General features: G+C 39.5%; 1 protein-coding gene across 1 annotated transcript; it reads right to left on the reverse strand.

Annotated features, from left to right (window-relative positions):
• Nucleotides 1-3,703: 3,703 nt before the first annotated feature.
• On the reverse strand, nucleotides 3,704-17,871 carry LOC139720126 (uncharacterized). Its single transcript, XM_071631498.1, has 11 exons — nucleotides 17,745-17,871; nucleotides 14,407-14,513; nucleotides 13,825-13,931; nucleotides 12,929-13,027; nucleotides 12,110-12,214; nucleotides 11,463-11,518; nucleotides 8,233-8,445; nucleotides 7,155-7,444; nucleotides 6,281-6,466; nucleotides 5,207-5,633; nucleotides 3,704-4,309 (listed from the first exon to the last, which is right to left on the reverse strand). The coding sequence occupies exons 1-11, from the start codon at nucleotides 17,790-17,792 to the stop codon at nucleotides 3,704-3,706; spliced, it is 2,244 nt and encodes a 747-aa protein (XP_071487599.1). The 5' UTR covers nucleotides 17,793-17,871.
• Nucleotides 17,872-18,003: the final 132 nt, after the last annotated feature.

Consider the following 18,003-nt stretch of genomic DNA (forward strand, 5'->3'; position numbering starts at 1 on the left):
TTTCAGTTTGTAATTGACTTGACTTCTGGTGGTCACCAAAGAAGTCCTTTTCAAGCAAGGAACCCGCGACTAGTCAATGAGTATAATTACGGTGCCTCCTTGTCAATAAAAGACTGCCGCCTTGTGTAAAGAGACACACATCATCAGACACAATATGAGCGCGGGTCCGTGGTCAAATCCACGGACCCGCGCTCATTTTGATCACGGTATTCATAACTACTACAACCTTTGTTTTTATTATGTTAATAAGCATGCAGTTTCCAAACATCATAAATTGTCTCAAGTCTGGAAGAAGATAGAACATTAGTTTTCTCTGTCGGGAAAATTCCTCTTCCAACACCATTTCAAGGGTCGGGAATCAGAGACGACTTGAAGGGGTCTTGAACCACACTTTAATAAACCTCTTACGGTCCACTGGTTCTGTTCACGCCATCACACAACCCCAACCCTACAATAACCCCTTCAGGTGGTGCATTGAAGTGTCTTCAGTCACAAGATTCTGTACTAAAACACGTCATAACACATTACTGATCTACTGCATAGCGCTGTTCTTTGTCAGTTCATTCAGTTGTGCACTGTATAATGAAGACTGTGATCAAGGCTGTTCAATTATTTATCCGTATTAAATCAATTAATCTATAACTTGTTTGCAGATGTAATCACACCAAATCATGTACAACATAAGTCTATCTTCAGAATCAAGCAAATACATGTAGGCCTACAGTGTACAGCTTAGCATACTTCACAAGATGCAATGACTATACATGTTTTTGTTGGCCACACGTGTTGGTTCCAAGTCACTGCAGACATTAGAAAGAGAGTACCATGGTACTAGCACCTAATTTCAAACATCTGTGTCTGTTTGTATGCTACAATGCTGAATCTTATTACATGTATAGGATTCTTTTATCTGTCTGATGATGTTCACATACAAGTTCGTACTTCCTTCTGGCAAATTAAAGTTTAATCAATGCTACTTTGGAGATGAATTGGACATTTCGCTTATTTTTTTAAAAATTTCATTTGATGATTGTGTTTCTTTTTCATGTACAAGTGCAATAATATCAAATGTAATATATTGTATTTCGGCATACATCATTCACACTTAAAGCATACTTCACTCATACAACCACATACATGAAATATTGACGTCACAATTCTGCTTCAACTTACACTTTATTCTGTTGAACAGTAAAACTTTGACACAAAAGATATTCAAAGTGAGATACTTTGGCAAACGAGATGAAATTCGCATCATGCAGATAAATAGATCATATTTTCATATGTACTTAAAATCAAAACTGTTACAATCTGTTGCCCCATAAACAAACCATGCATTGTTTGGGGCATTCATAGTGGTTATAACTACCATCACAAGCCTTCATAGAAAGCTAAGTAGATATATTATGTAGCGAGGGGTGAGAGGAGCACACGAAAAGAATCTAGAAGGAGACGGCTGTGCCATACATGTATTTGTATACAACTGTACTCGTCGTTTGTGCATGGATTTCATTAAAATTGCTCAGCCTTTCCATACATACATCACTCTACATATTTGTATAAACTTATTCTTTGCAGATTTGTGGCAAATATTGATGAGGCCAGATAAACTTTTTGCTGAGACAGCAAATCAACGCAAAAATCAACCAAAAAAAGGGGGCCTGCTCTTTAATTAGTAGGACTTCTCAGGTATCACATTAGACTGTTTCTGCAATGTATCAAGAATCTATGGATGTTTCTTTTCCTACAGCCTTGTAACGAAGCATTTCATTCACCTGCTCCCTCCCATTAAGTTCAATAGGCAGGAATTCACTAAGTTGTTGCTACATAGGGCAAGCCTCCAGCCAGCTTTGTGGTTGTTAAGGGCAACTTTTGAACAAAGCATGCATAAAATCTAAACACATTATAGATCTGGTCATTCTGAAACTACCTCTCCTTTTCAGTACAATTGTCCATTTCACTTAAGAGTGATCATTTGTAGTTTTGGTTGAGACCTAACTTCAGGTTTATAACATTTTGGGGTGAGATAATGAAAAACCTCCTATGAAATATGAAAGATCATGTAATTGCAAGTGCAACTCAACGTTTATTTCATGACAATGGTCTTGAAATGGCTGAGATACCCAAAACAGTGTAATCCTAATAAAAGGCGGGATCCACCTTTTATTACGATCGCTTTATTTTACTTTGTTTTTGGATATCTCGGCCATTCCAAAACCGATTTTCATCAAATAAACTTTGAATTTTTCTTAGAATGGTATGCTCTGTACATTTCATAATTGGTTTCTTGAAATCTTGCAAAAGTTAAAAGCCAAATCCTCGCCTCCACCAATACTGTATCACCCCTTTAAGTATACATGTATTTGAAAAGAGGAACAAGCCTTGTGGTTAAAATGTGTAAAATTAGAGACTGTTATCATCTTTACAAGATTGCTCTCCCTCCTGGGGGATGTTTCATTAATTTAGTCAGTGCTGACAAGTTATGAGTCTCTGACAATTTCAGTAAAATCTGTGGATTTGATTGGCTGAGAAGCTCTGGTCACTGACTGTTACCATGGTGATTGTCAGAGACTGACAACTTGTCAGGGCTGACAACTTTCATGAAACGGTCCCCAGATGTTCAAAGCCCTGACTGCTTTAAAAATGAAATGGCAAGAGCCACATTCTACCCTCATTATCATTTGTGATCCCCTGACAAGGCAGAGTAAACATTAATTTGTAATTTTGTTAGCATAATCAAGTCATGTACATTTACATGTGTAAATAATTTTGCTCATACTGTAAAGCAAGATATTTTTGCGGCATGAAATTTTTGCGAATTGCAACTGGTATTCAATGCACATAGTAAAGACAAGAACTTTTGCATGTAATTCAATTTCGTGAATCGTGGCTCTCGCGAAATCAAAAAGCACGCAACATTTCTGGTTTTACAGCATAAGCGGCACAACAATCACTTTAAAAGCCAAAATGTACTTCATTGAATATGGCATCGTAAAAGAAGTGATACACTGGAAACTCAGTATAACGAGATCCTTGGGACCAAGACAATTTGTTCTTTATATCAGATATTTTGTTATATCAGTATTCAATAAACAATACAAACCAATGGAATAAACTCATGGGGATCGCAGAAATTAGTTTGTTACATCAGGTATTTTGTTGTATCAGATCTCTTTATACTGTACTGAGTTTCCACTGTAACTGCAAGTTATTATTCATGGTTGAGTGAGGATTCCTTTATCTCCAAACCATATCGGTGCCTCTAACTCACAACTTGAGTATCAGCAATAAATCATATCATCACTGGCCATGCCACTTTTGATATAAGATATCCGGTCATTACTGGTAGTCTCTCTCCACTTGAAAATACAAACACAAGTGACAACTCACAATGTTCCATGCTTTGTGTGTGCAGAAGTGGATTTTGTAGCAATATTTCCTGCCAACATCTGATTTATATCCTTGAAACTATTACTCATGTATTAAAAACAAGCAAACAAAGAAAATTCACATGCAACTCTTACATGAGAGGATATGACTAAACTGGAGCATAAGGCTGTGTGCTTGTGCTTGGGGGAATACATATGACAGAGGTTTGCATTTCTCAATACATGAGCTGTACTAATCAGGCAGGATTATGTGTCCCTTCTTCTGATGTTTGCACCCCTCCTCTACTTGTTGGGTACAGTGATAGATCATGTTCTTATTCCTCTTTTTTGGCACCTCCCTCTCTCTTCCTGTCCTTGGGTCTATCTTCTGTATACCTCTTACCCCCACCCCCACCACCACCACTACCACCTCCTCCGCCTCCTTTACCAGTGTTTCTGTCTCGATCTCGATCTCGATCACGGTCTCTGTCTCTGTCTCGAGGCTTATCACTTCCTCTACCACCACCACCACCACCACCTGCACCTCCTCCCCCACTGCCCCCTCCTCTTCCTCCTCCTCCTCCTCCTCCTCCTCCTCCACCACCTCCTCCCCTGTCCCTGCCTCGATCCCTACCGCCATCTCTCTCTTTATCTCCTCTTCTACTTCCATCTTTGCCCTGATCTCTCTTACCCCTGTCTCTACCCCCTCCTCCACCACCACCTCCCCCTCCTCCTCCACCTCCTCCTACCCCTCCTCTCCCGGAGTCCGACCTATCACTCTTCTCTCCTCCTGTGAGGGAGGAGCTGCTACTTCTCCTCAGTAACTCTGGCCTGTCCTCCTTCCCGTCACTAGACTTGGATGAGTCAGCTTCTCGTCCCTCCTCCCTCTTCCGGCCAGCTGACCGCTGACCCGGTTGGTAAAGTGCCATTGCTGGACGATCCTGTACAAAATAGGCCAGGGTGGGGGGGGGGGGAGATAATGGAAATAAAAAGATAATGGTTTACTCAAGCTTTTATCCTTCAGATTTATACATTTATTCACATGGCAATTTCTGCTTGGTTGATGCCATTTGGAGACAACTGCTAATGGACTACTGCTAGTTTCCTTGGATGAACCACCAGGGGTTGGTATTATTTGTTCATATTCCAAAATGTTTGGATAGGGCTTCTTCACCATATTCGCTCTCTCCTCTTAGTGAGGTATGGAGTATGAGAATTTACATGTGTGAGATCTGATTCTTACACACATGCTGGACTTTCACTTTATGTCCCATCAGATGACCTAATTTCTTTGCCTCCTACAAGGAGGGAGGGTATGATAACAACAATGCAACATTGCTATCAAAGCTGGTCTCAATGGGCATTAAACCTGAGCCCCTTGAGTATAAGGGAAGCATGCTACCAAATTGGCCTTATCATTTCAAAATACATCTGTAGCAAGGAAAAAAATATCAATCTTTGGGACAAATGAAAGTATTTTTCACAAGTCCTTTCTCATCAGTCATTCCATAATGAAAGCCTACTAACATGTACATTCATCATTAATATGCATTTATATAACAAGCCTGTAACAGTTACAGAGATTAACATATTCTTTTAATGAAGCAACTGCAGTGGACTCCCATTATAAACAAAGACCTTGGGACCGGCAGTTTTTTTTTTTTGTTATATCGAATTTTCATTATAACCAATCAAATAAACAATAAAAATACATACAGCTGATAATGCTGCGGCCTGAATTTTCATTTCATTCAAACCAGAATTTCGTTATAACCATGTTCGTTACAACGGGAGTGCACTGCATGAATAAAGTTTGAATGTAGGTAGTATCATCCTACCTTGTTCCTGATTCGCTGTGGCCTTTTGTCATCCCCTTTATCTCCCATTTCCTTCCTCCCCGCATCCCGCGACTGTGATGTCGACGACGTTGTTGAGGAAGAGGAGTCGTCCCTCTTGGCGTCATCCCTCCTGTCTCTGGTGCCGGCGCCTCTCCCCTCCCCCTGTCTACCGCCCTGTCTGTCACCGTGTTTGTCGGCCTCTCTCTCTCCCTGCCTGCCATCCCTCTTGGCACTCCCTTCCCCACGCTGGTCTCTGCTGCCGGAGTCTCTCTTCTCCCTCCTGCTGGAGCTGCTGGTATCTTGCCTGTCATCTGCCCCCCTCCTGTCCCTCCCCTTGCCCCCGTCCTGGTTCCTCTCCCTCCCGTGGTCTGAGTCGCGGCGCGTTCTTCCGCTGTCGCCTCTCTTGTCATCCCGGCTCCCTTGTGACCTCGCAGCAGCACTGATGATGTAAGACAGGAACAAATTTGACTCATGAATACACGGAAAGAAATTTACCATGAAACACTACTCAATTCAGCACATATGAGACAAAAATATTACATAATGCCACATATATGGTTAAGAAAATCTGAACTTTGACCCTATGTTTCAGTATACAAATGATGCACAGGACAGAGTGGATCGGTGAGAATTGCATGCATGAGTTTAACTTTGTAACTGTTTAAACCCACGAGTGCAGCGAGTGGGTTTTAGACTGTTCCAAAGTTAAACGAGAACATCCAATTCTCACTGATCCACGAAATAGGCCTGTGCATCATTTGTGTTATAAAATGGGCCCGTAAATTCATGAAATGCAACCATTTTCCCCGTCATGCGTCCGGTACACCTACAACACTATACAAGACTTGAGCCATGCGTTCAGATTTTACCGGACGCATGGCTCAGTGTGGATCAGTAAAAATCAAAGCATGACAATTGACCAATCAGGTTGCAGAGATTCTAAAGCCCATTTTATAAAAGGAATTAATGCATAAGTCACATTAGGTGACCAAATTTGATGAATGTGATAAAGGTATATCCTGATTGACTTTATGATTTCCTTTAACGAAGGCTCTACCAAACATGCATTCTCACTTCTCATTCTTGGCTCTGTCTCTTGCTCTGTTGTCCTCCTGCTGTGATCCCCTGTTCCTATCTCTGTCCCGGTCCCTGTCCCGGTCCCGGTCCCGATCTCTCCTCCCGCCTCTAGAGTCTTCATGCTTTCCTCCACTCTTCTCATAGTCCCTGGAACTGTCAGTCCTCCCAGCATCACTTCTTCCTCTGAAGGAGGCAAGACAGATGCCACATTGCTTAGTCAGTATGTCATGCAAGCTGTCTGTCCCAGACAAGTTGTGGTTTTCACACTTCCTAAAGATTATTGTATTCCTAAGGGGCATTGTGTGTATATCTGGGTAACTTGACACTGTCAAGCTAGTATCTCCCCCAAGCACTACACATGAAGTCTCTCTAGTTATGAGCTAATCTTATACTGAAATGTAAAAAGTACAATTCTGCAGTATTTTACAGGAATTATAATTCCTTATAATTATATCTTCACAGTGATATTGAACATGTAGTTTTCTCTGAAAGTATGAGATTTGCAATGTAACATGACAAGAAAGTTCATGTGTAAACTTAATCACTCTTTCTTCACTGCAATAGACTTTACATAAGGATGCATTGAATACTGCTTGTCAATGCCAATACATTCAACCTGGCCTAGGTCTAATCTATTTGGACTGAAGAAATAGCTTTGATGTAGAGAAAATTCAACTATCAAGGGATTGAAATCAATAGAAATAAAGAGAACCTGAAAAAAAACCTCGACTTTGGCAATTATTTGTCTTATGCGAGGTCAACCTAAGCAAGGTTGACTGTACCTTTTCATCAATGTTCAGAATACACCAGAGCCAACATAAAATGAGTTCTAATCTACTTATGGTGTTACAAAGGACACAGAGCAGCCTACCTTGAGTCTCTGTCACTTTGATTCTTATTTGACTGGGCACTCTGGGCTTGATCCCTCTTCTTGTCACGGCCCGCATCCCGATTCTTGTCCCTCTCCCGTTCCCGGTTTCTTTCCCGATCTCTGTCCCTCTCCCGGTTCTTCTCTTTCTCCCAGTCCCGGTCCCGGTCCTTTTCTCGCTCTCTGGGCTTGTCGTGATCTCTGTCTCTGCCCCTCTCTTTCTCTTGTCGAGCTTCACTACCTTTTGCAGGACTGGCATCTGGCTTACTCTCTGTCACTGGTTTCTTCAGTAGCTTCATGGTTTACATGAATTAGAAAGACAATAAACAAGGTCAACTGTCACTGAATAATGCCACTCGTAAACTCTTCAGTGCACCCACAGAGTGTAGGTACATTTATTACAAAGAACTAATGATGTCAGAGATTCAGTTAAAAATGTGGAGGAGGGAACATAAAGCAAACTATGCCCAAGAAACTTAATGCAGATTCCACAGCGAAACCTGGAATAGATGGGATGCTGGTCAAAACTGTCTGTACAAAACTTTCCCACCATTAGCAGTGTATTGCTTGTTGATATTTAGACAGGCAGGAAGAACACTGACTTTACACTTACTTCATACTAACGCCCTCAGTACAGTGGAAACTCAGTACAACGATATCCCTGGGACCAAAAGAATTTGTTCTTTATATCAGATCTTTTGTTATATAACTAGTCAATAAACAATACAAAACAAAGGAAATACATTCACTGGGATTGGAGAAATTTGTTATATCAGGTATTTTCTTATAGCAGATCTCTTTATATTGAGTTTCCACTGTACTCTTCTACCATATTCCATGAATCAGTCTCTGCACTGAGTTATGGTGGAACATAACTGCAAATCAAAAAGAAGGACACTTATTTCAATCAATGCAGTAAAAAAGCAGCAAAAGGTTAGTTAAAGAACTAAGAGAAGTTGGACAAATAAAACTGGCTATGTATTTCAGCAATTGGCTAACTGGCAGGATGACATTACCTTCACATTTCCAAAGGGATACAGTAGTCATGTGATCTAGGTGTCACCTGATAAGTTACTCTCACCGTTATCTTCGGCTCTGACTTCACTTGCCCCTTGTCGCCGTCCTCCTTGCCCTTCCCAGACTTCTCCTTCTCCTTTTCCCGTCTCTCCCTCTCCTTCTCTCGCTCCCTGCGCCTCTTCTCTTCCTCCTTCTTCCTCCTCTTCTCCTCTTCCACCTTCAGACGTCGCTCCTTCTCCTTGCGTTTTCGCTCCTCTCTGGCCTCCTCCCTTGCTTTCTGACGGAGGCAAGGAACATTTGGGAAGAGCAGATGTTTCAATAAGCCAGTTCGTAAGTACCTCATGTACACATTGGTACAAATGACCTTTCTTTTTCTCAGTTGGTTAGGCACTTCACTCGTTTTTAAAGCAGCATAATGCATAAGCTTGCCCGACATAACAATTTATGGAATTCACGTTCAAACAAAGAATAAGCTTCCGTTTAGAGCAGGTGATCAGAATGCTCCATCAGTTGACAACTTAGCAGACATCCATTTCATTGTTTTGTATTGAATGCAATAACAGCCTATTTTCTGTTATATTGCAAAATGTTATTCTTGCTGTCTGGTGGATGTGCTGGCAAGCACCATTTAGATAAGGATAACCTAAATAATCATCGCATCACAGATGCTTATCTGAGTGAATTTACCAACCAAAATGCCTGTTGGTACAAATGACGTTTTTCTGCTCATGCGCAAAGTGGAGTTACGAACTGGTCTATATGACTGAACTGGTAATGGCACTCAGATCAAAGGAATTATTTACCATTTGCAGATTAAACAAAAACCGAGCCTTAGTGCTTAAAAATAGTTCTACAATGTGAGTTCAGGATGGAAATAACCAAAGTAAATATATTGATCAGTATAATCAATGTTAAGTATTGTTAAATATGCAAAATGAGAAAAATAGTAATAATAGAATTGTTTCTAGACTAAACAGTTTACAGTTGTGAATCATTGGAAAAAAATATATATATCTCCCTACATTTAAGGTTTTAGTGCGAAATTTCTATTCGGTGGAATGTTTTGTGATACAACAGACCTACACATATGCGATATGTGTGATAACTTGAATATATATATATATTTTTTTTATTACTGCTCCCAATAGTAAATAGTACCTTTAAGGCATGGAAATGCCAAAGGAGTCAGCAACAACAACAAAATCTCTCAATGAAAGCTGATGAAAAAATACCAAAATATCTAGAATTGGCCAAAGCCTTGACATTTGTCACTCAAATGTTGTTTACTTGTTACAACTGCAACTCATTATATGACATTATATATTTGCACTGCAAACTGTGTTTCCATCTCCCTCTTTGAACAAAATTACAGATTATACTTTTTGTACGATTTAAATTAAATTCACTTTATTGATAATCATAAAACAGAGAAGAAGACAACGAAAGATTGAAATGTAAATACCTAAGAGACTCTAATGAATAGTGTATGAAGACCCATTTACATTGGCAAAAGCCTAATATAATGAAATAAAAAGACAAAACAAAAACAGAGGTGTTTGAATTGATCGTTTACACTGGAAGAGAAACCATATAAGAGCTTCAGACTCTGCTTGCCATTGGGGTTTTTGGAAGAAAGTGCAGATATGGGATTTAACATTGCAACATGAATTAGCGCACAGAAGCTCCTAACAGACATTGAGTGTAAACAAAAGCAGCTATGGATGCTTGCACAAAATACACACATAGTAGGGGAAAATCATGACAAAAAACAAAGAAAACAACAACAAAAAACTATTCACAGAATCAGATGTTTCATTGTTGTGCACTGAGCTAGCATTTACACTGGCAAAAAAGGCCAATGGAGTCATAGAAAAAAAAATCACATAACAACAACAGATTTTCCAATATGGATCTTTCACAAAACTTTCAGGTAGTTGATAAGCAATTTCTTTCGAAAAACAAACTAGAATATGAATACGAAACTGTTTATCATTAACCATGTAAGTACCATTACATGGCATTAAAGTCAATTTCATTTCAAATTAGCTCACAAGAAAATTACTCATTTAACATACAAAGCATAAATGGAACTAGCAAAAATTTACATTAACATAATTCCCTACATTGAATTGAATTCCAGAAGAACAAGGAAAAGTAGAAATTACGCGGTGCGTAATATATGTCCCCGCCGGAAGTAGCATTTAGTAGCAAAATGTACAATATAGGTAAAAAGATCAAGGTCAAAGGTCAAAGAAGTAAAAGGTCAAAATTCTATGTAGAAGTTTTGAAGCCCTCACCTAGTGCCATCACATAAAGCAAACGGAATCGAAATCGGGTTACAAATGGCGAAGGAGTAGCATTTTGTAGCCAATGTACAATATAGGTAAAAAATCAAGGTCAAAGGTCAAAGAAGTCAAAGGTCAAAATTCTGTTTAGAAGTTTTGAAGCCCTCACCTAGTGCCATCACATAAAGCAAACGGAATCGAAATCGGGTTAGAAATGGCGAAGGAGTAGCATTTGGTAGCAAAATGTACAATACAGGTCAAAAATCAAGGTCAGAGGTCAAAGAAGTCCAAGGTCAAAATTCTGTGTAGAAGTTTTGAAGCCCTCACCTAGTGCCATCACTTAAAGCAAACGGAATTGAAATCGGGTTACAAATGGCGAAGGAGTAGCATTTTGTAGCAAAATGTACAATATAGGTCAAAAATCAAGGTCAAAGGTCAAAGAAGTCAAAGGTCAAAATTCTGTTTAGAAGTTTTGAAGCCCTCACCTAGTGCCATCCCATAAAGCAAACGGAATCGAAATCGGGTTAGAAATGGCGAAGGAGTAGCATTTTGTAGGCAATGTACAATATAGGTCAAAAATCAAGGTCAAAGGTCAAAGAAGTCAAAGGTCAAAATTCTGTGTAGTAGTTTTGAAGCCCTCACCTAGTGCCATCATATAAAGCAAACGGAATCAAAATCGGGTTAGAAGTGGCGAAGGAGTAGCATTTTGAAGCAAAATGTACAATATAGGTCAAAGGTTAAGGTCAAAGGTCACAACTGAAATTCTGTATAGAAGTTTCAAGGCTCCCATGTAGTGCTATCATATAAAGCAAACAGAATCAAAATCAGGTTAGAAATGGCGAAGGAGTAGCATTTTGAACATTTTGATCACACACGGACGCACGGACGGACAGACGGACACACGGACACACACACGTACGGAGCCCGTTTCATAGTCCCCTGCTCGAACTCGTTCGGCGGGGACAATTATTGTTCGTGATGTAAGGAATAAATGTTTGAAAACACTTACTATTTTTTCAAGCCTCTTCTGCTTCAGATACTCAATTAGAGGTGTGATGACTTTTCCTGCACGAGAGAAACAAAGGCAGCACATCAGGAGACAAAAACAAGAATAACATTGCAATATCCAATAATACGCACGGTGAGATGTCATGTTGAAAGATGCCTTTTCATGATTTTCTCTATAAAGTCCATTTTTTTCACCAGTCTGACCTGTCTGTTGGACCAGCAGGTACCCAGTTTTACCATGTTTTACTGGTCCATTCAAGAAAAAGTAGCTGGTCCGACAGTGATTTTTTCTGGTCAGGGACTGTCGGACCAGTGCCAGTGTGCAGCCTTGATTTATGGACATGAGCTCACTTTCTAAATCTACCACAATGTTGGAGTATCATGAATGCACAATATGCTGAATTTGACAGTTCCTCACACTGTGCAATATCAAGAGAATTAATGCAAAAGAGAGAGAGAGAGAGAGAGAGAGAGAGGGAGAGATAGAGAAAATAACACTGTAATAGGGGTAGTCAGCTGTTAATGATTTGCCCCCAAAAAGTAAAACTATGTCCAGATCTCTTTTAACATGTAATTTGTGAAGTGAATATTCCTTGAATTAAAAAGAAAAAAAAATGCAATGGCTTTCACAACAATGCCATATCTCACCTTCACTTTTGTTCTTGGACTCTATTTCTTCTAAGAGTGTCTCAGCACTTGGAAGTTGCTCAACCTCAGCAGACAAGGTCTCTAAAAACTTCTTGTAGTCAGCATCTGTGAGAACATACAAAAACAACCTTAAGAGAAATTGTACATACTTACAGAGGAATCTAATAACTCTTTAAACTTGTAATTTCCAACCATCTGAGTCATATCTGTGCAATATTAGAAAAAAAAGGAAAATGCCTAGAAAATAAAAAGAAGCTCTGATAAGAAATAGCAAATGGCACCACATTACCTTACTAACAAGCTGCAATGTGTTAAAGATCACACACTCACTAGGAACAGATGTAGACAAGTATTTACAAGCAATGAAGTAATTTCATTATAACAATCTCTGTTTGCTTGTTTGCTCATCTTTTACACCACAAAATCGACCACAATAAACATTACAGCCAAGCTAACAAGGAGGCTATTCCAGGGTCATTAGAGGATACCACCATCATGACATAACATACCGGTATCAATATGCAAACATTTGTCACTTTCATTGTGTGCAAAGTTTGCTCGCATCTCTGCTAGTTTGTTGATCATTCATGTGATTGCATGAAAATATGTAAGACCAATTTGCATCTTGTATTTCTATTTTTGTTTTCTTTTCAAATTGTCAATATCAAAAGCATAAATTGGAATTGAAATCTGTGCAACTTAACATATAGATATCATAATACAATTGATGACATCATGATATCAAAATATCAAAGGTTTATCACCAATTCATCAGAATTAAGTCAACTGTCTAACTGAAACCAGACAATCTGTTATTACCTTCTTCCAATGTACCACAGCGGGCATCTGGCTTCCTTCCAGAAGTCTTTGGTGTCTTTTGGTAAGGTGCAAACTCCACAACGGCTGGATAACTTGTATCTGCATGAATGGGATATATGGACACTATGAATGGAGGTACAGCTGTATGAACATTTCATCAGTGATTAACATACTATTCTGTCTGTCTAGACAGTGATTGCTAGAATGTGCAGTGAGGGAAAAGGAAGAATTAACTTGCTACAACGTGACCACACATGTCTCAAGGTTGCGACTGAAATTAATCCCCCCCCCAAAAAAAAAAAAACAACAACAACAACAACCACACATTTTAAGCTCTAGATGAATGTAACTTGCATAAATGCTCTACATTCCTTTGCTCTGTTAAAAGATCTCATTTGAAAAAATCATTTTAAGAGAGGCTAATTTTCACATTATAGCTTCATCATGGTCTTTAAACTTGTATGCAAAATTCAACTCCTCTTTATTACTCCAAGAAATGAGATCCATGTTCAGAAGTCATATATACCGCAATGGACACATACACTCACACACACACACACACACACAAAAAATGTCCATGAATCTTATCAACAAGTACATATCTTGTAAGCATACTGTAAAAGTATAAATTTTTGCACATTTTGCGCAATTATAAACTAGTGCAAAAATAAAAGCCCATAAACTAGTGCCAAAATAAAAGCATATAAATATTTTTCCTTGCCATATGTTTCAGTGCTTGATGTCTTGATTCCATGGAATTAAAATCGCATGAAACTCTTCTTACCCGGCCAAGCGCAAAAAAATGAATAAAAATAAAATAAAAATAAGTAACACAAAAATATTCACTTTTACAGTATCCCACAACCTCCATTCTGACCTCAATCTTAGTAACTCACCTTTGGTATCAGTGAACTCATATCCATCCCACAGGTCTCTGAAGGGTATAATGTCTTCTTCCTTGCTGAAATTGATATATGCTCTACAGTAAGCATGTTGGCCTAGACTGTTGTCATAGCAGAGAGGAGGAAAACAAAAAGAAGATCAACTTAGCATTAGCAAAAAGAGAGCTCGCAGTCATTTATTATCACTTATCTGAGGTAAAGTCCGACCCCTCCTATCCGCCCTCCCTTTATCCAGATGCGATCTTGGCATGATTTTTTTTTTTCAATCTAATAATTACTGGGAAATGGGAGATTTCAAATTTAAACAAAATTCCTACACAAACTCAAATGAATAACATATCATACCCAACATAATCAACATACATCCACATATAATTTTCATCTGAATAACATGCATTCAGACATTTACAACCCCCAAATCAATGCAAGAACGTGGACAGAAAACTTTTCATGAAATCTCACATTGAGCAATTAATTGTCAGAGAATTCTGAATGAAGACCAGCTGGACATGTTCACATGAAATTGATACACTGAACAGCTACATCACATATTATACATTAATATACACGTTTTACCTCCTATCAGCCTTGACATAGTAGAAATATTCATTGTCTGGGAATGGCGTTACAATTTCCTTGAACTCATCCTCAGTCAGGGTGGGTGGTAAACATCGTACAACAACCTGCAACAACAAAAACAAAAACAAAAAAACAGACATAAGCATAATTACCATTCCCAAGACCAGATCAAATACTTGCATGTCAATTACAAGTACAATATTAGAAAGCATAGAAAACAAATTAGAAATTTACTAGTCACTAGAAATACTATCAGTCAGTGTCAGTGAGGGATTTAAATTTAGATTGTATCATATTTAAGTGTCCTTTGATGCATGTATCTACTAAAGATTACAAAGGGTATTTGTTTTCATTAAACTGGGGTAAACAAACTGGGGATGTTGACTATCTACATTGTCATACCAGTTTCTCTTTTTTTTTTCACTGTTTGAGAACTGCTTGCTCTCACATCATTTGTTTGTTTATTTGTTTGTTTTTGTTTGTTTGTTTATTTGTTCATTTCCATCTGAGAGATGGCTGGATAGCCCATATTCAGCTACGCTAAGCTGGTCTTCCATGGGGTCCAGTTGGATGTGAGGTGGGACCACTTCACCAGGTTAAACACCCTGCTCTTTGCGATGAATGAATGAAGCGGGATCTTTAACGTGCATGAGTTGTTACTCTCTCGTACATGGGACCTCCATTTAATGTCCTGGGACATAAAATTGATTTTGAATGGAAGGTTTATTTCATACATAATTGATGAAAATTTGATATTTGTAAATCATCTAGGGTCTATACGTGTTCCTAGTCAATCACCAAAGATTATAAATCGGAATATGTGTGAATCACAAATTTGAAGAAACAGAAAGAGTTCCTTATGTCCCCCCCCAAAAAAATAAAAATAAAATAAAAAAAAGAAGAAAATATATTTAGTCACAAAACACATTTATATCTATCTATATAGGTAGATATAGTGGCAGAAATTAATAAAAACCTACAAAAATGTAATAATAGTGAAAATTTACTCACCAACTTAATTTCACATAGGTGGGACTAACATTACGCTGCTAGCGATTAATCCTAACTTTAGTGTGCACTTTACAGCCAATTGGTTGTCGTGATCAAGTTTAAGAGATAATGCCACGTCATTTCCTTTTGAATTAAGCTTCTGGTGGACAGTAGTTGTAAAAAAGATGAATTCTGATGTTAAACCAGATCGTATTGCTAGTGAAATGTAACTTACTATTTAAAGACTGATGCGATGGATGGACACTGTGCCTACTGCTAGCATGCTGCATACTGTGTGTACGCGTTGCACGTACGTATGACGTACGTCGCTCGGTTGAAGGTAACTCGCCCTTATATTAACTCGCTACATATATTAGACAACTGGGCCGTGACCATGTACAGGTTGACAGTCAGGATGTAAAATTTTATTTCGATGGTTTATTTATGTTAACATTAGAGCTAATGATTAGGGTTAAGGTATAGGGTTACGGTCTGGGTTAGTGTTAGGGTAACATTGATCCCAGAGTCCTAAGGTGACGCAGACCCCGGTGTCCAAGGGTTACGCGGACCCCGGTGTCCTAGGGTGACGCGGACCCCGGTGTCCTAGGGTGACGCAGACTCCTGGGTTAAGCGATTCGCTGTGACATAGTCTCTTATCCACCTATAAACCTTCTATGGCTTTCATTTTACGCATATGACGCTTCAATTGCCTGAAAAACTGTCAAAACTAGAAGAAGTCTGAGGTCGGTTTGTACTGAGGTGAAACTTCAATTGCCGAGACTGCACCTATTATGCAAAGCAATACAAGGCAGACGACTCAGAAGAAAGTCAGAGCCTTTCAAAGGCTCTGAAGAAAGTATGTAAGTAGCGCCCTCTACGAAGAGCATAGTACAGTTGATGCATTGTATATTTGCCACGAATTACCTCTGCCTTGCAACTCATCGTGCAGCACGATTGTGAACGCACTGGGCTCAGATATTCATGTTAGTGAGTTCGAGTCCCAGACCTGTCAGTAAGTTCAGTAAGTGTTTTCTCCATCTATTATGTCATGTTTATCATTACAGGCCCATGCAAGAAGTCAATTGGAGATGGCGATCGTCAAATGGAGAGACAGAAAGAACAAAGAAGGAGAAGGGCACCCGGGCAAGGGGAAAAGAGAGGGAAGAGAGAGAAGAAGGGAGACATGCACATGTGAGAGGAGAGAAAACATTTTTCAACATTTTTTTTTTTTTTAGTGATGACCCCCCAAAAAATACCACGCCCCATTTTATACTCAACCCCCATCAAAATATCGCCCTCTTTTGGAATGTGAACCTAGAGCTGTTAGTGTTATATCAGTTCGGGAAACCCACTCACAAGGGGGGCCCCTCCTTATAAGTAACCCGTCCCCCTTATAAGTAACCCCGTCCCCCTTATAAGTAACCCCCGGGGCACCCCTTATAAGGAGTCTCCACGCTTTTTTGCAATGTAACGCGAAAATGAAAGGACTGCAGCAATTCGCTTGATTATGTCCATAAAGCTTCACAAGTTTCCTAGTTACTCACGAAATTTGAGCAAAATCGGTTTGAGGCATCATATCTAAAATCATGGATTTAAATGCGATGTCAAACGACCCATGCGAATGCTGGACCCATGCGACTGAGTACATGTACTCAGTCGCCACGTCTGCACTCAAGCATTGCCGCGCCGCCGCTCCTGGCGACACTCACGCCAGTAATCGCTCGCATTTCAGCATTCGCATGGGTCGTTTGACATCGCATTTAAATCCATGATTTTAGATATGATGCCTCAAACCGATTTTGCTCAAATTTCGTGAGTAACTAGGAAACTTGTGAAGCTTTATGGACATAATCAAGCGAATTGCCGCAGTCCTTTCATTTTCGCGTTGCATTGCAAAAAAGCGTGGAGACTCCTTAAAAGGGGTGCCCCGGGGGTTACTTATAAGGGGGACGGGGTTACTTATAAGGGGGACGGGTTACTTATAAGGGGGACGGGTTACTTATAAGGAGGGGCCCCCCTTGTGAGTGGGTTTCCCGAACTGATATCACGCAATTTTAGCGGGGGTACATATCGAACACTGAGCGGGGGGAAATAAGGAACTCTTTCCGAAGAAACACTTACCAGATCTCTCCCCAACCATATCATTTGAGTCAAAACCCATAAATGAGGAAGACTGTTGTGTTGTTTGTCGTTGCTGTTGTTTGTCTGTCAAAACACCTAGCAAGCGTAGTCCTAGGCCTACAGCTTACACGTATCACAGTACGCGGGACCGTTCATTGACATAATCTACACACTTTCCACTGCTTTACTAAGCAGTTCTAAATTTTATTTAGGTGGCTACTTGCCTTTGTTGTACGTGCTTCTTTGGGCTTTGAAGTCTTCTCTTTCGTCATGTCAGGATAATTCTTGCCAGCTTCTCATCTCTGATATATATTATAACTTTAAATCATTATCAAACAGACGCTAGACAGATGTTAGTTGACTGACCCGACGCCGACGAACCACACAGACAGATTGTTTTTGTATGGTGGCGTTTAATGCTAACTCTCGAGGTTGTGCATGAAATGCAGTAGGAAGGAAATTGGAATTCTCGGAACGGTACTG

This window comes from Diadema antillarum, unplaced genomic scaffold, assembly GCF_040938485.1.
Source record: "Diadema antillarum isolate AM-2024a unplaced genomic scaffold, OU_Dant_1.0 scf00000122, whole genome shotgun sequence".
NCBI classification, from domain to species: domain Eukaryota; kingdom Metazoa; phylum Echinodermata; class Echinoidea; order Diadematoida; family Diadematidae; genus Diadema; species Diadema antillarum.

Excerpts from the sequence above, each read along its gene's own strand:
- LOC139720126 (XM_071631498.1), bottom strand. The coding sequence starts at position 17,792 with ATGACGAAAGAGAAGACTTCAAAGCCCAAAGAAGCACGTACAACAAAG. Across the intron at positions 12,215-12,928 it reads CTGTGGTACATTGGAAGAAG|ATGCTGACTACAAGAAGTTT; the intron begins GTAATAACAGAT and ends ATGTTCTCACAG. Across the intron at positions 11,519-12,109 it reads GTCCAAGAACAAAAGTGAAG|GAAAAGTCATCACACCTCTA; the intron begins GTGAGATATGGC and ends TCTCTCGTGCAG.